This window comes from Phocoena sinus, chromosome 4 (genome assembly GCF_008692025.1).
Source record: "Phocoena sinus isolate mPhoSin1 chromosome 4, mPhoSin1.pri, whole genome shotgun sequence".
Taxonomy (NCBI): Eukaryota; Metazoa; Chordata; class Mammalia; order Artiodactyla; family Phocoenidae; genus Phocoena; species Phocoena sinus.
In genome coordinates this window covers 104,444,689-104,470,180 of record NC_045766.1, presented here as the reverse complement: position 1 = coordinate 104,470,180, position 25,492 = coordinate 104,444,689, and the positions used below count along the sequence as shown (strand labels likewise).

Here is a 25,492-nt window from a genome sequence, read left to right as displayed (position 1 = left end):
GGCTAGGTTAGCTAGTCTGATCCCAGGAACAGCTTTGCATCATGAGATACCATATTACAGGTGCATAATACAGCTCAGTATACACACAGAAAGAAAAAAAGGAACTATTATGAGACCCAAAGGCACACACATTCAATTGGTTTACATTTAATAAAGGTTATGATGAGATTCTTTAGGAAAAATGAAGACAAGCCTCTGTTGATTTGGAGATATTAAGCTGGAAACAGAAATATTGACTAATTTCTTAAGGTCCTTTCTACCATTTTGATTTCAGAAAAAACAAGTCAATTACTTTATAAATTCATTATTTTTTTCCAAATAGAAGTAAATAGGAGGAATAGCTGTCCTCAAAACTATGTAAAACTAATAAAAGACTATTTTCCACTTCTATGAATTTTATCCCCAGTGCTGGTAAGAGCACAGCAAATATTTCGAAAACCCGATAAAACTTACGAGATGCAAATTAGGTCCTTGTCTTCCATAATTAGTCTTTCTAAAGGTAGAAAGTTAGAGTATGTTTCCAATTAAAAGCACTGATTAAGCCTATTTAAATATTACCTATATAATTTTAGGGGAAAGGGGCTATCTGTAGCTATGATGTAAATTTGGTTTGACAGAATATATATGCTTTTACATTGGACATAAGGACTAATAATCTTACAAAGAGATATAACTAGTAGAAAAATAAATCTAAGTAAAGTTTTATTAATCTGTTGGAATTATGAAATATATGCTATTGACCCACAAAACAAAACATGCTTTCAAAAACTTCTGAAACAATTTTTGAAATTTATTTCTAAAAGTCACAGAGACAAAACTTTAAAAGCGACACATTTATACTAAGGATACATGCGTGAGCAAAAAAAATAAGAAGGGAATACAAAAATGAACATAGTAAAATTTTAATGAATACAGTATTCTGGATACAAGTAGAATACCACTACATAAGAACTGTATTTACCTCAAAAGTCTATGGTAGTATGGATTGAGATAAACCAGGTTTAGGATAGTCACTTCACTATTCACATTTTAATCAGTGCTGACTAGAAGCCAAAGCAACTTATTTTAGGCTAAGATTTTCAATTAAATTATAGAATGAATCTTCTATTTAATAAACATGTTTTAAGGTGATCTGTACTCATTTAAAGGCAGCTGGGGCAAGTCAAACCACAGAGAGCCCTTACAAAGACTAAGCACCAAATGACAAATTGTTTGTGGCTTTTGTTTGGGGCCACCTTACGTTTTATTTTGTTTAAATGTGTTTTCCATTAACATTTACATACAAATTCTTTCAGGCAAAAGATTTTAACATGGAACTTTCTGCTTAGAGATCTTGCCAACTGTTACTTACAATAGTTTTTAAGCAATGAAGACTTCAGAACAATCCCAAGCTGATACTTAATTGGTTACAACTGTAAGATGCAGAACTTTTTAAGTATAGGTATTTTGGTCCCTGAAATTCAGTAGGGCCAAATGCATTAACTGGAAGTAACATTTGTTTAAAAAAAAAAAAAAAAAGAAAAAAAGTCTTACTCAAAGATGATAATGAATAAAATAACTATTTAGGCTCCAATACACAATCTTTCTAAATTTCCACCCTGTAAGAAATGATTATAATGTCTTTCAGGCTTGCTATATGCCCCAGAGAATCAAAAGAAACCAACAAGGAATTTAACATTTCAACAAGCTAGGAACTATTTACTGTAAGCATATAGTGAAATTCTGGAAGACATACTATCATACTTTGAGAAAACACTATTAACAGGTAAGCATGTGTTGAAGGCAGTTTATAAATGAAACATTACAAATCTTATGTTTATGCATACAACTTATAAAATAGAAAAAATGTGCTATTTTTCCCAATAGTATAGCATCACACTAACACTATATAGTTGAGAGCTCTGTACACATGTCCACACCTCCACAGCAGCATATGCCTCTTAGACATTCTCCATTTGTTACCCAACGTATGCTAACCATGGTTTCACAGATTTGTACCAGTTTGAGACGGCTAAGACAATCATTCTGCCTTAACTATGAAGTAAAGTTAACCAGTTTCAGGGAACGAAAAGTTTCATAATCAGTAAAGAAACACATTAAACCTCTACAACAGGATGGAGAACGCTTCTAAGGACATGATATAATCCTAACAGGAGGACGGATTATGCCCCTAGATATACTGGATATACGAAAAGTTAGGAGCCTGGAGAAATACATTAAGCTATAAGGGACCTAAATGATCATCAAATTAGTAATAACTGCTAGAAACTCAAATGTGAATTATTGGTATTTTTCTAGTACAACGTCATCCAGTTTACTGTTTAGGACTACTTAAAGCCGTTCTGCCACTATGTGTTTGCTGTTAGTGCAAATTAATGTCAAAACAATAGGGAGCAGTCTGAATCACATGAAAGTCTTGAAAAAATTAGAATGATTGTATATCTAACCTTATCTTTGTATTCTGAAAATACTGCTATAAAAATCAATTATTTTCCGAGTTTCTTAGATCTTGTACCATCTTAGATAATTCAAGTTAAACATGGTTGCCTGCAAATCCTTTACTAGAGGAAGTAAAAGCAAAGTACATTTTGGTTTTGCCACTGGTTTCCTCTTGCATGTGCTTAACAAATGAGAGCACTATTCTGGGCATTAATTGTGCTACTTTAACATAACTGAACATGAGAAAAACTGGTAGCTCAAATTTTGACAAGTGATTTTTTTTTTTTTGGTGGTAGACTTATTTAAAAATGAAAACAACAAAAAGCCCACATAAAATCTAAAATAAGATGGGCACTTTGACACCTCATACTAGGAACTTAAGTCCACCAAAAAACCTTAGACATGGAAAGCCGATTCTGAAAAACCTAATATCTAATCTTTTTCTTATTCCCTTTAGCTGTTTTTTAATGAAGACTTGTGGTAAAATGACCTCAAAGATAACTCCCTCTAAGTCACATAGGGCATCTTTTGTCAGTGCTTTGTAATAGAAATATACTTTATAAAGATTTTTAACTTGAATGTTTTCAAAGACTTTAAGACTTTTAAAGCTCTACTCCAAGTTTTCAGCTCTTTAATTTTTTTTAAAATATAATTTGGATATCCAACAAAGAGGACATACCTGGGCTAAGCCACTTTAATAACCTTACAGGATAGTGGAATTCAGATAGATAGAGATCATTTCCTGAACATGGTTGACCTTTAACAGAATTGATTATTTCCTCACCCAAACAGTTATGCAGGATACTGCCAGATCTCCATTACAAAAACCTTGCCAGTATTTTTAGACAATGGTTTACCATCTGTTTAAAAACCTTATACCACCAGAGGCAAAGCACATAAAACTGAAAGTAAGTAAACTTGTTTCTAGTCTATCTAAATAAACTCTTATAAAATCCTGTGGAAAAATTAATGCATAAAAAGTAATTTCCTTATCATCTGATCTGTCAGCCAAAAAGTAATTACTAATTCTCTGTAAAAACAGGAAACTCAATCATAAAATGTCTACCTGTATAAATTAAAATGCCAATCTTGAAGTCTTTTAACACCATGACATAAAAAAAAAGTTTGCAAATTCAAGATGATGCTTGAAATGAAAGCTATGGTTCGAACATTTGTGTTTATAGTACGAGACTAAAATCGTGTCACTGCAAAATTCCCGGTGGCTTTTGGCACCGACATTAAAAGATTTTAGTCTTTTGGTCACTTGAAGCTGCTACTAAATACAACAATAAGCCTTTAAAAAAAAAGGAAAAAAGACAGTGAGGAACTGAAAGATAGTTAACTACCTCATATACAAGTAAAGCATAGTCTGAAATAAACAATCATTTTCTGCTAGGAATCTGAAGATGTAAGAATAGTTTCCCACCATTTTGAGGATGGGAAACTTCCTTTTTGAGGATCCTCTAATCAGAAATAATTCCTTTAATTTACTGTGAGTGGTATTGCCTGGCAGCAGCTTCAATTTCCTAGGCTAGTCTTCAATCCAAGTAATTAGGTAATCTCACAAGGAATAATCATACATGGCAATGGGGTAAAAAAGCAGGGCAGTTCTTCCATGCACAAACATTTCAGGAGAAAAACCATCAATTTTAAAGATAACCATCAGGTTTCAGGTATCCTAGCACACTCTAAACCCTAAGTTTTGCTTTACACCATTGGTGACTAAAATTAACAATATGTTTTGCAGTGAGGTTTTTTTTTATGTTTTCTTTTTTTTTGCCTGCAACTATATATACATTGCAAAACTATTCTGCATCACATGATTTAAAATGAAATAAATATAAAAATGAACCACACAATCAACACATAACTTTAATACTCCACATTATTTATCTTGATCACAACGGTGGTAACCTCCTTGTCAACAATCTTGTGAGTTAAGGAGTTGATTCTCATTCTCATATCCATCAGGCAGATATGCTCTCCTCAGTTGGTCTGACTTGGGTATGGAGCCTCCATTCTTCACATGGCGAGACAGGAAAGCACGGACTGCTGGGTGATCAGCTTTCTCAAGTGGGATGTTGGCTTCCAGGCACATTTTCACAAAGTCCTGGATAACACTGACTTTCTCTGTTTGCGCAGTACTGTTGCACTGAAGCGATGCAGTTAGAGGCCTCTGCTTCTTTCTCACATTCTGCTCTTCAAATTCTGCCTTCCTCTTGGTATGAGTCTTTGACTTGAGGTGGTCACTAATGGCAGACTTGCGAACGTGATTCAGAACCACATTGCAAGAAGTGCAGAAGAGTTTTCCTCCATCTTCGTGCAGCTCACCTCCAAACTCAGTGACTCGATCCAGGGGAGTCACATACAAAGCAGTCTTAGAACGGTTTCGAGCAGGTGGTGCTGTCACTACAAATCTTTCCATTCTGACTTTGAATAGGGTTCTTTCAAGACAAGAGAAACAGAGTGTTATAACAACACTTCATGAGGGAAGGAATAATAAAAAGGTAAGTATAAACATTTTAAGATTAAAGCCTTCAGAAAACTTAATTCCAATTAATAGACTGTATGTCTAGTAAGTCTTAACTTACCTGTGATATGTTAAGGGAAGGCAAAACCAGAGCAAGTTACTAGTAACAACTAGGTCCATTCCTTGATTTTGATGAAATTCAAATAAATTCAAAGTATGAAAAAACTATCCCAGATGTCACTATCCTTTAGAAAAACCTAACTACAGGTCAACATTTATGGTATTAATCTCATCCAATTTAGATATGTGTTCAAGTTTAAAAGAACTTCTTTCCCTTCACAGCTCTGGGGCAACATATTTTAGGAAAACAACTGCAAGGAACTGTGTACAAAGTTTGTTCAAACAGGTGGGCCACTAAACTGGCATAATTCTATATGAAGTTGAATATAATTTCCAAAATTGTTCTGAGAAGAAAGAAAGTAAAAACCAAGAAAGAACACAGGCCAAATGCAATTAAAAGTAGCAACAATGATGTTAAATTTTAAAGTCAAAATACAGAGCTCAAAGTAAGTCATTTTTTTTAATGCATATATACCTCTACTAAGATACCTTTCCAAAAGGTGATAGACAAGCTATGCAAAGTGCCTTATCTAACACTTTTTTTCATTAAAGAATAATATTTACATTTGCTAATATTTATTTCACTTATTTAACTATTAAGTTAGACCAAAACTAAGAACACAGTATCTTGTACATGACAGATGCTCAATCACAATTTGTTGATATGGAATAAGTGATTATCTTCACTATTTTTCCAAATATTTAACTCAGAAGCAGCTTAATAATTTCTCAGTTGAACCCCAAAACAAATTTTTGTGATCATTGCCAAAATTGTAAGGTTATGGGCACTGAAAACTTGAGATAAGAGAAGTTGTAAGTGATAACCATTTGTTCCCTGAGGCCATGCCATTGGATTAAGCTCTTACATTAACCTAGATATAAGAAATTGAAATGAATTTGATAGAATTCAAGATGGAATTCTGTTCTGTATAAATACATTAGAGAAAAATTCCCAGGTATGCTCTGAAGAACTGTACTTTTTAAGTGTAATCAGAAACAATGGAGTATTCTGTTAATCTATGCTACAGAATTCATAGCTGGTTACCATGAAATCTCTCTCAAAAGAATTTATGTATTAGACACCTGTGGACATAACCTCAGAGAAGAAGTCAACATTCCAAAGAAATTTTGGGAAGTATGATCAAGTTTAAGTTTTAATAGGTTTAATTCTTTTTTTTCCCCATTAAAAATGTGTTTAACGCAAGGCTCTCGTGTCAAATACTATTTAGGTTATAGGTTTTCAATGGCAGGTAAGACAATTCCTGCTTACTAAACAGTGAATTACCATTACACATATTTGTACTTTAAGTTAATGGTATGTTTTATAATCATATAGCAAGTCAGTCCCAATTATAATTAATGGTTCTAAGCTATTTATGAAATACATTACATATTTGTGCCCAGTAATGCTTAAATCATTCTATGTGAAAAGTCTTCTGTCTTTGGATTTCATACTCTAAAACAATTAACATGTTCCTTATTCTTTGAAGCATAAAACGCGCAATCACTTGTGCTAATATGAAAGGCCTATACATTCCAAAATCTTTTAAGTTTTAAAGTATATTTGTGTTACTGCAGAGGTAAATATCCACCCAGTAGAGGATGCTCCAGTTTACAGAACCGAAGAACGAAAGTGTTTTCCATAGAAGTGAAGATATTTTAAACGAGGAAGTTACAAAGTTAAGAGCTGGAACTGGCCAACAAAAGAAGCAAATCATTTACTAGATAAAAAAAAAAACTCAACAGAAGTTTTCAAGTTTAAATGTTTACCAGGTTAGTTTCCAGTTTTTTTCGTCTTGATACCTAGAAGCGAAGGGTCTCCAGAGCAAAACCAAAGACGCATGAAATCCTGGCACTTTCAGTTTGTTCAAACCCGGAGATGCCTTCAAATCAGTTTTTCAACAAGTGGTGGTGTGGAAATAGTTTCTGGGCTTGCACCCTATTTTCCCTGAGGTGCTGGGAAGTCATGCCTTTACTGTAAAACACGAAAAACAAATGGAAAGAAAAAATGGGGGAGGGGGAAGGAAAAAGGGTGGATGAAAAAACGAACAAGAACGTCCACCACAACCACCACGCAGGTGTGCTTAAAATCACCCTAAGTCCACACCACAAATTCGGATCCCAACGTTTACTCCAACTCTCCTCATCTCAGTCCCTCCACAGTGGTGCGCCCGGATCTGCACCTCCCCGGGCGCCCAAGCCCCAGGGTTCGGGAGGAGGGAAAGGCGGGGCTCGCGACGCGCCCGGCGTCTAGACTCCCTCCTCCCGCGCGGAGCCCAGCACGCCGGCGCCCCACCGCCCCTGCCCGCTAGCTGGGCAGGGCCGAGTCCCAGCTGCCGGCCGTGGGCCCGGGAACTCGACAGCCGAGTTGGCGGCAGTCTCAAGGGAGGAGGCAGCAGGCGCCTGGCGGAGGCGACCGCTGTCAGGCTTCCCGTCCCCTCCCTCGTCCTACCGCCGACAACAGCGCCCCGGCCCCGCCCCCGGCTCCCGCTTCGGGCCGGAAGGCCCCGGGCCCAAAGCCCGCACCAACGGTCGGGCCCACCCTCGGCCTCCCTAGCTCCTTGGTACCGTAGGATCGGGGCCGCCTTGAGGGGAAATGGACGATACGCGGCCGGAAAGAAAAGGAAGAGGAAGAAAAGGAGGTGCAATGGGGTGAAGGAGGAGGACCAGTCGCCACCGCCGCCACCGCCACCGCCGCCGCCCGATCGAGCCCCGCAGCGGCCGCCGTGTCCCCCGCCGAGCCCAGTCCTCCTGCGCCGCCTATGGGAGAGCTCGTAGGCGGTACCCAGTAACCGCCGAGCAACATTGACCAACGGACCGCGGACCTATCAAACAGACGGCCGATTTGGCCAATAGTAGTGGAAGGGCGGATATGTGCATGATTGGCAGCTAGAATTCTCCAATGAAAACTGGGGGCGTGGGTGGGCGGAGCCGGAAGTAGAGCCAGCCGAGAGGCCCCTGTCCGGCTGGGGAGGAGGGAAGGGGGAGGGAACTAGAGGAGGAGGAGGAGGTTAGCCGAGGCAGCTACAGCGGCGGGGGTGCAGGGGCTGGTACGCGCTGGGCGGCGAGAGCCTCATGGCGGAGGAAGAGAGCGATCAAGAGGCCGAACGCCTTGGAGAAGAGCTCGTGGCCATTGTGGAGTCCCCGCCAGGCCCTCCCGGGCTTAGAGCTGCGGGCGAAGGCAGAGGCGGCGCTGGCGGCGGTAGCTGCCGTGGCGGCGGCGTCGGGATCAGCAGTCGGGATTACTGCCGACGCTTCTGTCAGGTGAGGCGCCCGTCGGCCGCCGGGACTTGTCAGCCAGGTCCTGGGCCTCCCTGCTTTTCCTGGTCTTCCAGTCCCCGAATTTGGGCTGTGTCCAGCGCTCGCGCCACCAGCCCAACAAGGAGCGTGAGGGTGAAGCTCCCCCCTCCACCTATCCGGCTTGGGGTGGGGGGTGGGGAGCGGGACGGGGATGACCTGCGCAGGTTTAGGGTTGCTGAGAAAGTGAGAGTTTGTCGGGGGTGGAGGGGCTGGAGAGGAGGGCCAGCTGGCAGGAAAGCTCTGTACTGACAAGCCTCCCCTGCCCCAAACAGACCCCTTTCTGCCCGAGGGTCCCGCCTTTCTTGTGTTTCCTACCCGGTTTCTTGTCACCTCATTTGGAATCTCTGGCAACATTTCCTGCCTTCCCTTCTCCGCCCCTTGCCCCCGTATTCTCCCCTTTTCCGGAGATGGGAGGCTTGCCATCTCTTTACCGCCCCCTCTTCTGTCATCGCCACCCCTCCCCCTCTGCTAGGGTCTCCTGTCATCTCTTCGCGAGACCCCGCGGGGCCGGTTCTCCAGTTGGTTTAGGCGCTGACCCACAGTGACTTAGTTACTTTTTTGGGAGGTGGGGTTAAGGCAGTGGGATTGTCATCTTTCCTTTTCTTACCCTTTTCCCCGATACACGCAAGCTCTTTTCTAATTAACTGCTAATAGAGAAAGTAGCTTTCCTGAAACTATTGCTCCAGTTACATCACCACCAACCCCCTACCTTTAAATTATAGTGTATTTTATTTAGCTTGTTAAGAAAAAAGAAAAGTGTCTGAAAAGTGACAGTAAATTATTTACTTCGTTGACTGCCACTAAAATTTGATGTAGTTCAGAATGTTTGATCATAATCAAATATTAAAGCACCAAAGTACTTGTGTAGGGGTAAAATTTGTGTTATCTACATTCACATCTACATATATTTATAGTTTAAACATTTTGTTCTCTTTCACAACACTCTTACTTTGAAAACTCTTGGAAAAAAAATTTAACTGCTCCTTTTCCACCCCATTCCTTTATTTGTTTATTATCTTGGCTATATAGCGTTCAAGTCATGGCTCTACTACTTCTAGCTGTGTTACCTTGAACAAATTACTTCACCTCTTTGTGCCTTAGTTTCTTTCCTCTTCTGTCAAATAGGGATAGTAATTAAAGGAATGAATATGTAAAGGGTTTGGATCCTTAAGGGTTTGGATCCTTTACATATTAATTAAAGTAAGCCATTAATTTCATTCCAGTTAACAAATAGGAAATAAAGTTAAGCAGAAGTGGGCATAATGTTTGCTGAAATTTGATTTTATGTATGTCCAAGTATTGAAAGAAAAAGGCTGGGGTTGACATATTCAGGTAAGTTTTTAGTACTTTAAACTGTTTTTTGATTTCATCCCCCCTTCCCCCAATAAATAAGTTGGTTTGACAGTGGAAATTGTCTTGGTGTAAAGGGTATGTCAATTTTCTTTGACATTGCTCTCTATTTAGTGACTTTATTAAAAATTTTTTTGTTGGTATTGGCATTCAGGATTTAGAGGTTCAGTGTCTTTACAGAGCTTGTCTTCTATGTTTTATATCTAGAAACCATGTTATCAGTAGACTTTGTATCTACAGGAGTTTTAAACTTCTGAAAAATTAGGTTACAGTTGCTCTTTTTAATATAGTCATAGGCAGAAAGTCTTTTTATCTTTTTCTGTATTTTGCTTGTATATCATTAATGAGCAATTTGGCTTTGGTTACATTTAGCTTTGTAAATTTACCTGAACAGATAACCCTTACTTTCTGTAGAATGGGAAATTTAATTTGAGGGCCAGAACATTTTTGGAGAACTCTTAATTACTCTTATTCTGTTTCTTGAAATCAACTTTAAGAACAAATGAATAAATTTAGTTTGTGAAATGCAGTGTCCGAATAGTGACAGTAGATTATTTTAAGAACAAATGAAGTTGACTGTTTTATAAAACTCCACTACCTCGTAAAATATCCAAGGAAGCAAAACTAAACAGGAAGAACTTAATGAACTTTTATTTTATATTGCTAAATTATGAATGTTACATTGATATACTTTCATGTTACCAACTTTTACCTGAACCCTTATAACATATTTTATAATACTCTAGATTACCAAACGATCTCTTCTTAGAGTTCTTGTCTGGTTCCACCTTGTAGGTGAGCTTTGTAAAGTCCTTTTTTGTATTAAAACTTAGATGGAATAAAAGATTACCTGTATTAAGTTGAATTTTACCGACTGATTAACAAAATTCTAGTATAGTAATTCTGTTTTATTTGCCAGTGAGGGAAGCAGTAGATTATATAATCTAATTCCTAAAGATTGTTTCTTTTTAAACGTTTGGTTTCCTAATGTTCGCTGAGGGTAACTTGCCTTCATTAGTAAATGACTTAATTGTGAGTAATTCATAAAATGGATAATATGCACTTGGGTTGGTGACAGTTAACTAAATATATGAATTATACACAGAGCCTTGTGAAGTTGAGAAGAAAGCCTCCAATTTATCTTCCTCCTTTTAGAGAGAAATATGAATCAAAATTTCTTGGCAGTTAGCTGTGTGGGTGAAGGGAGAGGAAGGAACACTTCGTTTCAAAAATGGTTCTGTGTCTTTTACCACAGGGAAAAGTAAAAAGGAATTGCATTTTGCTGCTATCTATTTCACTTATAGATAATATAAGTGAAAAATTATGCATGTACTCAGTGTATTTGATGATATACTTTTCTATTTGAGAAACAATACAAGCATAGTAATTAAAAATCTCAAACTAAGGGCTTAGGCTACAGCATTTTTGAGATGATGGATTTGGGAGATTGAATGTGTTCATTTCCAGTTACATTGAATAATGTTAGACTAACTGCCCCATCATATCCTCCCTTTGCTCTTATTAGTGGACTCTCAACAATTACTTAAATAGAATTGGCACTTAGCTGATATTTAATTTCAGGATGAAAGGAAGAGGAATGTAATTTTTATTGAGGACCTACTAACTCTTAAGGCCTTCAGATAGGTCTTGTTATGCAAGTTACATAGTTGAAATTGAGGCCTGAAGAAGTTAATTTGTCAGGTGAAGAAGCTGGGATTTTGGACCCAGCCTTCAATTTCTCCTGAACAACAGATTGAAATTACAGATGAATCCTCAAATAATTATAAAGTGATTTTTTTTTTCTTTGTCAAGTTGTACAAAGGAGAAAAAAAAGGTTACTGAAAGAACTCAGGGAATCATGGAAGAAAAATTTAAAAAGTGTTCTTTCATTATGCCACAGTATAAAAAATATTCCAAGAAACAGTTAATTATTATTTCTCTGACTTGTTAGGGGCTGTGAACATTTCCCCAATTCCTGAAGTTTGTGGTAATTCAACTTAATTTTGTTGCTAGATATATTGAAATATTTTTTATCATAAATTGTAAATTAAGCAAGTAAAGGTACCTTCTTAGTTCAGTGCCAGAGTGAATGTAATGAATGATAAATAATTATTTCTGGAAGCACTTTGATTTGTTGACTAAAATAGATTTTAAAATTATTTTTTATTACAGTGGGGTTAAGTAGCCATCCCACGAGGATGTCAGGAGTATAGAGAGAATGAACATGAAGTGCTCAGTACTATACCTAGCACATAGATAGGCTTAAATAGATAGAAGCTATTAATATTTCTTTCATGTGAAATCCTCTGAAGGTTTAAGAGGGACATTAGAGATAACCTAATCTGTAGGTCACTTTGAGTTTGTATACCACAATCAACTTTAGAGAGAATTTAGAAGTGTTACAATTCTAAAATTCTTTTATTTACTAGAAAAGCCAAAGGTTCCCGATGAAGCACTAAATGATTTGCAAAAACAACTACATTTTTTTTTCAGATTTTATTTCCTGTAGGGGACATTGGGCAGTGTCGGGAGATATTTTTGATTGTCTTAATTGGGGCGTTGCTGCTGGCATCTAGTGCGTAGAGGCCAGAGATGTTGTTGAACACCCTGCAATGCACAGGGCAGCCCTAACAACAAAGAATTGTCTGGTCCAAAATATCAATAGTGCCAAAGTTGAGAAACCCTGCTATAATAGTGGATACTTTATGTCTTAAAAAAAGTCTTTAATGATCCTCAAATAATTTTAAGCAGCTACTCAGTACCCGGCACTTTAATAGATAAAGAGATAATCTAACAGAAAAAGGGTTTGCTTCATAATTTTATAGAATACATGCTAATGCCTCTTACTTTAGAGAAATTAAAATATAATTATTTTAGGAAAATACAAGTTTTATCTCTTAGTCTTGGTATAAAATTTACATAATATTTATAGTTTCTTGAGCAGTTTCTTAGGGTATAATAATATGTTTTTACTAGTCTTGGAATTAATTGGAATTATTTTTTGATTTGCTATTACTTTTTATATGTGTTTTACATGTACTTGGTTTAATGAGTCATATAAAACTTAAATATGAGGAATTGCATTTTGCTGCTAGTAGAGACCTGACTTAACAGCTCAAACAATAGTACACATTTATTTCTCACATGAAAAGTCTTGAATGGGTAGTTTAGAGATGATATGGTAGCTTTATCATCATTTTTCCATCGTTCACTCTTTCTTATCAGTCATCCTTATCTTCCTATCTCAAGTTGGCCTCATGACCCAAAATAATTGCTGAAGTTCCAGCCATCACATCTGAGTTCCATGTAGCAGGAACAGGGTGTCTCTGGGGTAAGCCAAAAACATCTTGCCCTAAGTTCTACTCAGTAACTTCCATTTCCATCTTTTAGCTATTTTCATCTGAAAAGAATGTTAGGATTTGGGGTTTTTTTTGGGTTTTTTTTGTTTTTATATTTTTTTCCCTGATAGACACATGTCTATGATTCTATTAATAAGGAAGGAAGAAAACAAGAAGATATTTTAGAGGCAATTGTTGTTTGTTTGTTTGTGTTTTTATTTTGTTTTTGATTTTCTATTTTGCCACTGGTTATAATTTTATTATATAATATAGTATTTTTTAAATAGCAGTCATTCCTTGTCCCTTTTCTTCCCTGCATCTTCCCCAGAGGCAATTACTTGCAGCTCTTTTAGCAAGTATGATATTTATCTCCATGTTATTTATTATAATTATTATATTATATTCCTTATATAATATTCCTTATTATAATTATTATAATAAGGAAAAACAAAACAAAATGAACCTAGATCTTGTTGGCTGTGTTTGGAGAGCTAATGCTTTGTTGTTATTTATGCTTTTTTTATGTTGACTTTCAGAATTGAATAATGCTAATTGTTCATAATGACATTATTTGTTATACCAAATTATTGAAAACCTTTAGGCCAAAGTTAGGGGAATTGTTACATATAATGGAACCCTATGTTCTCCTGACAGTCGTGTATTTAAAGAATATTTATTCATATGGGAAACTGTTAGTGGTATAATAATGACTGAAAAGACACAGATGACAGGTGATTTCACTTTTGTAAATAAAAAAGACTGAAAACAAATATACCAAATCGTTAACAGTGGATAATTTATTAGTGATATGTTTATAGCTAAATTTTTTTCTTTGCATTTATGTTTTATATTTTCTTGATTAAACCTACTATCTTTATAATCATAGGAAAAATATAAAAAACACATTTTATTTTTTTCTCTCCCTATTTCACAGATTGCTTATTTTCTGTGAATAAATGCAAGAATATTTTGAGCATGATGAAATTTTAACTCCTTGTTTCTCAAAAATAAGTGAAATGCTTTTTTTTTTTTTAATGAGTTGGTTAAGTGAATTTATGAAGGTCATTTTAGGTTAACCAATGAGATCCTAAACTTATGTAACTTCTTTATACACAGCCTTGCATTAAAATATATGTTCATTACTGCTTTCTAATAAGCACTCATGACATTGGCTTAAAGAAATTTATCTCAATTTTTATAGATAAGATGGTAGAAGAAAATATTTTTAAATGAAGTTCATTGCTTTAAAATTTTTAGTGATACCATTATTTTGCAGTTCTGCCAAAGAGAAGGCACCAATTGTACTGTTATTGTTGGCACAGAATCTTTTTGATTTTCTTGCCAAAATGTGGTTAACTATACCTTAGCATTTACAAACAAAAGCAAAAAAGAAAACTTTAAATTAAATTTAAGAAAGCTATGGTAAAATGTGTGTCTGGTGAGGTATTTGAAAAAATAAAACATGATCAATAAAATATGGTCAATTAATATGCCATTTAAAATGTATATTAACATATAATGGACGGACTTCCTTCGTGGTGCAGTGGTTAAGAATCCGCCTGCCAATGCAGGGGATATGGGTTCACCCCCTGGTCTGGGAAGATCCCACATGCTGCGGAGCAACTAAGCCTGTGCGCCACAACTACTGAGCCTGTGCTCTGGAGCCTGTGTTACTGAGCCCGCATGCCACAGCTACTGAGCCTGCGCTCTAGAGCCCGTGTGCTACAACTACTGGGCCCGTGTGCCACAACTACTGAAGGATGCACCCCTAGAGCCCATGCTCCACAACAAGAGAAGCCACCACAAGGAGAAGCCTGCGCACCACACAAAGAGTAGCCCCCACTCACCACAACTAGAGAAAGCCTGCACACAGCAACGAAAACCCAACACAGCCAAAAATAAAAAAATAAAAAAATAAATTTATATTAAAAAATGTAATGGAAAGGCTATTAGGCCATTTAAGATCTAATGTAATTTATTTAACTAAATATTAATTCTAGTTATGCTGTAAATACAGCAGTACCTAGTCTGTTTTGGAGAGCATTTTTAAGGTTTGTAATTTCGAATGAATCTAATACAAGGTAATCTTCAGCTTTCATGTAATATATATCACATTTATTTTTTAGCTCCTTATTTCTCTGACAGGTCAGTTCATCATTTCAGCAGTACACTCTATTCAGTTTGGGTCTGCTCTCTAGGATGAGACCCAGTCAACATCACCTGGTTAGAGCTATGGTGGAACACTTGGTGGCAACTAAACATGAGAGGAGGTCAATCTGTATAAAGTGCTACATAAGATCCTAAAGTTCAGTACATTGACACTCTTATACCAACCTTTTAATACCCTAAGTTCTCCAAAGCAGCCATGAATGTGAAAATAGCTGAAAGGCTTTCCATTTAAACAGTAGAAAAAAGAGTCCTTGATGTTAGGGTTGACGCTTGTTTATAGTGTTGGCCCTCCATATTTGCAGATTCTGCAGCCCTGAGTTCAACCAACGGGACATGAAAAAATATTGGGGGAAAAAGTTCCAGAAAGTTCCAAAAAAAAAACCTTGAATTTGCTGCACACCGGCAACTATTTATGTAGCATTTACATAGTATTAGGTATTTAAGTAGTCTAGAGATGATTTAAAGCATATGGGAGGATATGTGTAGATTCAAATACCACATCATTTTATATGAGAGACTTGAGCACCTGTAGATTTTGATATCTGTGGGTGGGGGTAGGGGTTGCGGGGTGGTTCTGGAGCCAGTCTCCCAGATCCTGACGAATGACTGTATAAGGCACTGGGCATATAGTGATAAAGAGGCATTATCTCTGTTTTTGTATGTAGGTATAACTTTGATAAGTTCTATGAAGAAAAGGTATAATACTATAAAATGCAGGCTAATAAAAGGTATTCTTGGGCAAGTTGAACTTGGCTGAGATTCTTTGGTTTAGTTTGAACTTGTTGAATTTAAGGTGCGTATCCTCACTGAAGAAGAGATCTTAAAGATGGCTAGATTTACATAATCCAGAGCTCAGAAGTGAGATCTGGTCAATCATAGTTGTGTGGATGGTATTTGAAGCCGTGTGTGTGAATGAGCTCACATAAGGAGATAATATAGAGTGAGTAAAGAAGAGGACTTAGAAGTGAAGCTTCAGAAACTCCATAGTTAAATGGCCTGGTAGAAGAGGTTGAGTCTTCAAATGAAGTCTGAGAAGGATTAAAGAGCTTGGAGAAAACCAGGGAACTATGGTGTCACAGAAGACAAGAAAAGAGAATATTTCAGGATGGAGTGAATAGTAACTGGCATCAAAAGCTAATGAGATCCAACCATTGAATTAACGTGCAGGTCTTTGATGACTTTAAGCAGAGCTGTTTTGATGTAACGATGGGAGCAGGAGTCAGACTGGAGTAGTTATTCAGAGTTGAGTGATACACTGTAATTGATCAGTTAATTAACTTTGAGAAAGGAGGGGATATCCTCATTTTCTGGCTACATTTGTGGTAAAAGAGAGAAGTGAAAGGAGAAGGAGAAATTAGAAAAGTAGTTGTATCAGTAGATATTAATAGATAAGTGTACAACATTGTTCTATGTACCTTGAAAATATGTATACACATATGATACCCCAATAAAACATGTACACAATTTATTAATATATAGTTCTATAACTAGAGTTTACTAAAATTAACCCATATCTGTTTTGGTTACCCTAAAGTTGAAATGTTCTAAATATTCGCTGATCACTGTTGCCAATGACTTGATATGTGTGTGTTATATTTTTAGTATCTGGAAGATTTATTTATTTTATTGGAGTGCTATATATATGTATATAACTTATAATATTTTGAGTGTTTTCCATGTGTCAGGTACTGTGATAAGTCTTTTACCTGTTCTGTCTCATTTAATCCACTATCCCACAGGGTATGTGCCATCATTCTCATTTTACAGATCAGGAAACTTAAGGCCAAGAGAGGTTAAATGGTTTGATTAAGTCAGGTTGGAATCCTGGCCCATCTGTCAAGAGCCCGTGTACTTAACCATTCCAACATACACATATATTGTATCTAGGAATATGCACTTGGTATCTGTTATAGCATCTGCATATGTATTGGTATGTACTACAGCATACTTAAGCAATTATTGACTGAGTAAAAGTAGTGATTTAAAAAGACTCAAGGCAGCAGAAACTAAAGATGTTCATGAATGTAAAAGAGAGAAAAAAATCGAACTTAAGCTATCAGAGGTTCCCTGTAAGAAGTGATTCTCAACCTTTTTTATTTTTTCCCCCAACTTACCTGAGTGGGATATGCTTCGCTCTGAAGCAGTGGTTCACTATAATGGTTATTTTTTAAATGCAAGAGTTATGATGATTACAGACCTGTTACTTTATGTTATTACCTTGTGTTTTGAAGGCTGGAGGGTATGGAATATATTTTAGATGTTTTTCTTAATGATTAAAATTTTAAAGTTTGTTTCTCCATATTATTTAAGATTCAACCTTGAATATCTTGAAATCTTACTAACCCAGAGCACAGTGGATGTACATTTTTAGACTTTATTATCTATCCTTTACCATGTTTTGAAAGCTTTTGCGAAAGATCTTTCAGATTATAGAACTTGTTAGTAAAGTTTAAGATTTATATTCCATGCTCATGAGGGTATGGTGAAATGGATATCTCATTTTCAAATGGTGGGAGCAGAAATCACCACAACCTTTCTGAACCATAATTCATCAAAATATATTAGAAACTTTAAAAATAATTTGTACTTTTTGACTTATAGCATTAATTTCTGAGGAAATGTAAATTTGGATTAAAGTGCTTCATCATAGCATTAATTGTCATTAATGAAAGGAATGAGTCGAAAATGGAAAGCAACCAGAACATCTAAAACAGTTGAACATTTTTCAACCCTCATAAACTAAAATATTATTCAACCTTAAAAAATTATGTCCTCAATGACTATAAATGATCTAGGAAAATAAGTTACAATGACAAAAATATTAGGTGGAAAAATTTGTAGCAGGATTATACAGTTTGAATATAGGCTGGTCCATTCTCACCGTATTTTAGAGGGGGAAAGTGCTGTAAAGAAAAATCAAATGAGCTATTTCACTAGAAACAGGATTTCTTGATGATAATCCGTAGGGGCCATTCGTGTACTTCAGGAAGTCTGTGAACGCTGAAATTATTTGCAAAAAAAAAGTTGTATTTACGTTTCCTTGGTGAGCTGGTCTAAGGTTTTTTGTTTGTTTTTATCACATTCTCTTAAGAATTTCAAAACTTGCTAAACAAACACAGACCACAATCATCCAAACACACCAACAGGTTATGAACCTTTGCTGTAAGCCATTGTGATACAAGCAGCACTGCCTACTTTTGCAAATAAAACTTTATTGGGGTTTGCCCTTTCACTTCTGTATTTTCTATGGCTGCTTTCATGATATAGCAGGGTTAAGTAGTTGAGATGGAGAATGTATGGCCCATAAGCTGCTTTCTGGCCCTTTCAAAAAAAGTGTGTCAGCTCATGTCCTACTTTCTTATTTATTCTTTTCAACAACCCTGTGAGATAGATACTATTTTTATCTTCATTTTAGATGAGATGCAGAGAGGTTAAACAGCTAACCCCAAGTCACACAGCTAGAAAAGAGAAATTACCAAGATGTTAATAGTGGTGATATATGGGCAGAAAATGATGGATGATTTTTTTAAGTATCCAGATTCACTATAGTGAGTGTACATAACATAATCAAGAGGGGAGAAAGTTGTGAAAAAAAATTAGATAGAACTGAGTTATGAGAATCTTAAAAGTCATTCATCCTTTTTTATTATTTTGATTTGCTACATTTCATCCTGTGTTTGTAAAGAGCAGATATGCTATTTCTGCTTCTCTTTATGGGACTTAACTCTTATGCAGTCCTTTCTTGATGTTTTTGAAAAAAATTAATTCTTCTGTTATTCTGTTGATAGTTTCTTAAAAACTCTTTATTAACTGAAGCCATTTTGTCCTTTAACTTTTTTTTTATTATTGTTCAAATTTTATTATTTTGAATTACTAGTTAGCCTTTTTTAATTGAAGTATAGTTGGTTTACAGTGTTGTGCCAATCTCTGCTTACAGCAAAGTGACTTAGTTTTACCATATACACATTTTTTTAATATTCTTTTTAAAATATTGCTTTGCATTATGGTTTATCCCAGGAGATTGGATATGGTTCTCTGTGCTATACAGTAGGACCTTGTTGTTTGTCCATTCTAAATGTAATAGTTGGCATCTACCAACCCCAAATTCCCAGTCCATCCCTCTCCCTTCCCCCTTCCCCTTGGCAGTTACAAGTCTGATCTCTATGTCTGTGAGTCTGTTTTTGTTTTGTAAATAGTTTCATTTGTGCCATATTTTAGATTCCACATATATTGCCCTTTAACTCTTTTTTTTAAATGAATTAATTTTTAAATTTTTGCCTGCATTGGGTCTTCGTTGCTGTGCGTGGGCTTTCTCTAGTTGTGGCGAGTGGGGGCTACTCTTCGTTGTGGTACACGGGCTTCTCATTGCGGTGGCTTCTCTTGTAGCGGAACACGGGCTCTAAGCGTGGGGGCTTCAGTAGTTGTGGCACGTGGGCTCAGTAGTTGTGGCTCGCGGGCTCTAGAAAGCAGGCTCAGTAGTTGTGGTGCACTGGCTTAGTTGCTCTGCGGCATGTGGGATCTTCCCGGACCAGGGCTTGAACCCGTGTGCCTGACATTGGCCGGCGGATTCTTAACCACTGCATCACCAGGGAAGTCGCCCTTTAACTCTTGAGATTCTTTATCCTCTCTTTTATATTTTGAATTTAACTTCAACAACTATTAATTGCTCATAACTTAATAGGTGGTCATAAAATGCTGCATATGTGCCTATCTGACAATGTATACGTAACTTACTTTTTCTTAATGTCAGTCAATTGAATTATCCTTAATTATCTTAGGCATAGATCTAGATACATAAAAGTGTTGTAGAAGATATTCCTGAAAGAAAACATTGGCTGTGTACTATGTGGAAAGCTTCATCCTAATGATTACAGGGGATTTAGGGAGGAAAAGGTCACAACCCCTTCCCTCAAGGAACTGAATCATCTAATAAGGGAGAAAAAGCATATCTGACTACTGTAACTGCTGTTACGACCTTGGTCCAAGCTACAGTTGTCTTTTTCCTGGACAATTTTATCTCCCAGCTTTTAGTTTTTCTCAGTTTTTTCTCCACACAGCCAAAGTGATCCTTTTAAAGACATGAGTGAGGTCTCTTCTAAACCTTCCATGCTTTTCTATCTCAGGGTCAAAGCCAGAATTCTTAGCATGGACTGCAGGGCTTTGTGATCCAGCCCCTGTCTAGCTCTTTGACTTGTCCCCTATTACTCTTTGTGTCTACTACTTACCTTCAGCTACCCTAGTGGTTTTGCCCCCTCCTTCGACTTGAATAACTATTCTCCTGCCACTTGGCCTTTGTTTTGTCTGTCAGAAACACTTCATTTGGGTCAAATGAATTGTTTCCCATTATCAACTTCACAAAGAGAAATTAAAAACTAGAGTCCCATAGAGGTTAAGATATGAAATTCTTGCCTTCCTGGAATATTGCGTAATCAGAGACAGAGTGTGCCTGTCTGGTTAGGGTTGGGGAGTTTTCAGGAGCTATAGCTTGGTCGTGTTCCTCTGACTGGGAGTGGCTTCTTTCACACCTCAAAAGGAAAATTATTTAGCCTCCAATCTTACTTTTTAAAGAATCCGGTAGGTCAGTGGGCAAACACTTAATATTTTAACCAGCCAACACCCATTAAATTTAGAAACACTAGTAATTCCTTGAATTTAGTACATAATACAGTTGACTCACATCACTTTCGCCAGTAGGATTTAGTGATATCACTAAAGATGGATATTAGAGGAAAGATGGGTGCACAAAAATCAGGGTAACAAGTCAGTTTTGGTTTCAACTTTACCAGGGTGCCAGTCAGTTACGGCAACTGCCAGTGTCTATAACTTGTAAAGTTGTACTGGGAAAATTCATCAAGTAGTTGTGCCACTGTGTGCTTATGGTATTTTTCTGAGGGGTGGAAGCACTTTACCTGAACGTTTCTACTTCCTTGAAAGCTGTGTCTGAATTTCTGTCTTGCAGAGTTTATAAATTTCCATGGATTATAGCCACAGGCAACAAGGTCATACTTGATGTTTCTTCCTTTAGATTTCCTTTATATTAAAAGCTTTTATGGGCTTCCCTGGTGGCACAGTGGTTGAGAGTCCGCCTGCCGATGCAGGGGACACAGGTCCGTGCCCCGGCCTGGGAGGATCCCACATGCCGTGGAGCAGCTGGGCCCGTGAGCCATGTCCGCTGAGCCTGTGCGTCCGGAGCCTGTGCTCTGCAACGGGAGAGGCCCGCGTACCGCAAAAAAAAAAAAAAAAAAAGCTTTTACTTTCCGTATTTTCTGTGTTGTCCTGGTACTCCTATGCTACAGTGAGTATAGATTCTGTTTAGTGGCACCAATTTCTATACTGCCTCTTGTAAAGAGTGTATCACTTACTTGCAGTGTGTAAAGCTCAAAGTATAATCTCTACAAGGCCCCACAAGGCTCCAGCCTTGCAATTTCCATAGCTCTAGTGTTCTGCTCTTGTCTCTGGACTCCTCTGTCCCCAACCTGTGCCAAGACATTTTTAGCCCTGTGCTACCTTGGCTTTTGCCACTTCCCCTGAAATTCTTAGGCCTATTGAGCTAAAATCATAAAAGCACTCCTTTTGTGCCCCATATTTGTATTATTTGGATAATAACCATAAATGGGTACCTGAAATGAAGCTACTTTTAATGTTTCTGATGTCTGCACTCATAGGAACCCAGTAAAGACAGTACCTCTTCAGCTACTTGCTTCTCTAGACCTTTTCTTTATTCTGCTTTTAACTGTTATAGGCCTTGCATAATTTGTTCTACCTCATTGGCAGTGTAAACATTCCTTTTTGTCACGTTCCTTTCAGCAATAATAGGATGTGCCATTTCAGATAAGCATAGTTGGTTTCTGTTTTTGTTTATATTTTAGCCTATTCTTAAGTTGGCCCCTCTTGTCTTCCTTTCCCTTTCTCTTTGCTTTTGGGCTTAGGTTTTATTATTCTTCAATTATGTCTTCTAAGATCTGCCATAATGTCAGAGATGAAAGTCAAGGAATTCTGAGCTTATCAAAAAGCATTTATTATCAAACAGATTTTTCCCACTCTCTTCTCCCAGGTTTAAGGAAGTGTTACCAGCTCAACATAAAACCTAGGTCTGACCTCTTATTTTGTTTTTCTTCAGTTTTGCTTTTCCTTGTCCACTCCCTGAGGCCTAACTTTGAGTTCCTGGGGCACTTTTCTTTGTGACACCATGCCATACCATACATTGCCCTCTGTAATAACTAGTAATTTGAAATGCACCTGAAATTCTTCAGGTATTTAAAGGTAATCTCTCAGCTTTTTTTAACCTTTCAAATCTGTACGTATTTTATGTTACTGTATAGCAGTCGCAGTCTTCATGGTGTGTTTTTTTTTCACTTTTATTATGTACTTTCTATTTCTTTAAAATACTATCTTACCATACTTGAATTTCCAGTTCAGTTCACCGAGATTTCCATCCTACAGTTACCTGCTATCCCTCTGTTAGATACCTTTGGATTTAGTCACCCTTCCTTTCTGATGAGTAGCAACTAAAATACTTTTTGCCCCCATTCCATCTTTAGGAACACATAGTTCTGGTATATATATTTCCTTTGTCTTTTTCATAACTGACTAGTCTAGCTTCTGAGATTGAACTTACTTTTAAGGAAGTCCCTCTCTTCTTCCATCTTAACATGACCTCCTTTTATTTATTTACTTTAACTCTTCCACTGTTACTTTAATTGAAAGTTTATCATCTTTTTAAAACAAATTTAATTCTTCTTGAGACTAAGCAAACCTGGTACCTAAAGTTAGTTTTTGAGGCATAGGCCTTTTAAAAGTTTCCCTTTTGGCTTTGACTTTGTAATAATTCCATTGAGCTTTTCTTCTTCCTCATCCTAGGAAAGTGATTTATGCCCTAAACAATAAAGAACCTTGACCCTTCTTTATCTCTGCACTTAATAAAATCCACTGGACATCTTCACTGAACTCGGATAAAATCTTCACATCTATAGCTTTGATTAAATTTGTGTACATATCAATCTCAGAAGTTACTAGAGATTATATTATGACAGTGACTCTAGAAGCCTTTGGACAAGTGACATGAATATAAGAGCTGTTCTCTAAGAACAAAATAAAGAGGGACAGAATTAAGTCAGCTGATCTAAGACTAATATTAACAATTTAAAGTCTAGACATTAACACACTAGTGTGCTAAGACCCATATGGAACTTAACCAGCTTTTCAGTTTAATCCTCTGGCTTGTAGTCTTTGTTGAGAAACCAGACAGAAGGAACAAAAAGGATTTCCACCTACTAATATCTAAAAAACCTATATGGCTAATGGACATTTAAAAAATTCAATAATATAATTATTGCCTCAGCCACACCTGTAATACCATCTGTGGCCAGGCTATGCTAATTTTTTTTTTTAATTGAAGTATAGTTGATTTACAATATTGTGTTAATTTCAGATGTGCAGCATAATGATTCATTATTTTTGCAGATTATATTCCATTATAGGTCATTACAAGATAATGGGTATAATTCCTTGTGCTTTATGGTATATTCTGTTGCTTATCTCTTTTATATATAGCAGCTTGTATCTGTTAATCACACACCCCTAATTTGTCCCTCCCCCCTTCCCATTCCCCTTTGGTAACTACGAGTTTGTTTTCTATATTTGTGAGTCTGTTTCTGTTTTGCATATACATTCATTTGAATTATTTTTTAGATTCCACATATTTCATATAGTATTTGTCTTTCACATATTTCACCAAGCATAATATTCTCTAGGTCCATCCATGTTGCTGCAAATGGCAGTATTTTTAAATTTTTTTGTGGCTGATATTGCATTGTATATATATGCCACATCTTAATTCAGTTATCTCTTGATGGGCACTTGGGTTGCTTCCATGTCTTGGCTATTGTAAATAGTGCTGCTGTGAACATCAGGGCACATGTATCTTCGAATTAATGTTTTTGTGGGCTTTTTTCCATATATATACCCAGAAGTGGAATTGCTAGGTCATATGGTATTTCTATTTTTAGTTTTTTAAGGAACCTCCATACTGTTTTCCACAGTGGCTACGCCGATTTACATTCCCACCAATAGTGTAGAAGGCTTCCCCTTTCTCCATATCCTCTCCAACATTTGTTATCTGTAGACTTTTTGATGATAGCCATTCTGACAGGTGTGAGGTGATACCTAATTGTGGTTTTGATTTGCATTTCTCTTATAATTAGCGATATTGAGCATCTTTTCATGTGCCTGTTAGCCATCTGTATGTCTTCTTTGGGAAAATGTCTTTTCAGGTGTTCTGCTCATTTTTTGATTGGATTTCTTTTTCTAATTGAGTTGTATGAGCTGTTTGTATATTTTGGATATTAACCCCTTGGTCGCATCATTTGCATATATTTTCTCCCATTCCGTAGTTTTTTTTCCTTTTGTCGATGGTTTCCTTTGCTGTGCAAAAGCTTTTAAGTTTAGGTCCCATTTGTTTATTTTTGCTTTTATTTCTTTTGCCTTAGTGGCCATGCTAAATTGAAGTCAGATTTAGATTTTTGCTTAGCCCATGCTAGTTAAGACATTATCATGTGCACACACATCTGTGGATATCACCAGCTGCAGGCAAATGAAGATATTTGTTCACCCAACATGTTCATTTGATATTCATATACATTTCCTTATATTTGGGGTTCCCTTGTCTGTGTGCCAATTTTAATGTTTATACAGGGAGCATTTAGTATATTATTCTCTCTAGTGAGTTTGAAATCAAAGAAAAAATTGACGGGTACCAAAACTGATCTAAAGCCTTTAAAATGAGCCTACTACTTACCTTTGGACCTACTTAAGAGAAAAGTTGGGTCTTTAAGTTGATACTCAGGCAGCCACAGGGAGGACTCTGGCCAGCCTCATACCATATGGATGCAATATACTCAAGAAGGGAGATGAGAGTCTTCTGGGAGTGATACTTTTCACTGGTTTTCCACCAATGCTCTTTTTCTGTTCCAGGGTGTTATTTCTGATCTCACATTGTATTTAGTTGTTATTTCTCCTTAGTCTGTTCTATTCTGTAACAGTTCTTCTGTTTTTCCTTTCATGACCTTAACATGTTTGAAGAGTACTGATCAATTTTTTTGGTAGAATATCCTACAGTTTGGGTTTGTTTGATGATTTCTCATGATTGGAATGAGTTTATGCATTTTTGGCAAAAGTACCACAAAAATGCTTTTGTATTTCTTGGGGCTTCATATCAAGAGATTTATGATAATAATATGCTTTATTACTTATTAGTGATATTACCTTGATGGCTTTGTTAAGTTTGTGTCCGTGGGGTTTCTCCACT

At 36.8% G+C, this 25,492-nt stretch overlaps 2 protein-coding genes across 10 annotated transcripts in view; one reads left to right on the top strand and one right to left on the bottom strand.

The window, feature by feature from the left end:
• Window positions 1–886: 886 nt before the first annotated feature.
• Window positions 887–7,788, bottom strand: CGGBP1 (CGG triplet repeat binding protein 1). 2 transcript variants are annotated; one of them, XM_032630719.1, is made up of 3 exons: window positions 7,598–7,788; window positions 6,800–7,004; window positions 887–4,883 (listed from the first exon to the last, which is right to left on the bottom strand). In XM_032630719.1, exon 3 carries the CDS (start codon window positions 4,862–4,864, stop codon window positions 4,361–4,363), a length of 504 nt encoding a protein of 167 aa, XP_032486610.1. In that variant the 5' UTR covers window positions 4,865–4,883; window positions 6,800–7,004; window positions 7,598–7,788; the 3' UTR covers window positions 887–4,360. The 2 variants fall into 2 exon arrangements, with proteins under 2 accessions (XP_032486610.1, XP_032486611.1); XM_032630720.1 differs by having other exon boundaries at window positions 6,833–7,004; window positions 7,598–7,779.
• Window positions 7,789–8,003: 215 nt separating this feature from the next.
• Window positions 8,004–25,492, top strand: part of ZNF654 (zinc finger protein 654) — a 102,143-nt gene continuing 84,654 nt past the window's right edge. For 4 of the 8 annotated variants that reach the window (XM_032629793.1, XM_032629802.1, XM_032629801.1 and 1 more), the window contains exon 1: window positions 8,042–8,293. Coding sequence is in view for 2 of the 8 variants with exons in the window: in XM_032629802.1 (XP_032485693.1) it covers window positions 8,105–8,293 (189 nt within the window). In the remaining 6 variants the exon portion in view is untranslated. Of the gene's footprint in view, window positions 8,294–25,492 lie in introns of all 8 variants that reach the window. The other 4 variants (XM_032629797.1, XM_032629800.1, XM_032629794.1 and 1 more) reach the window with 4 other exon arrangements.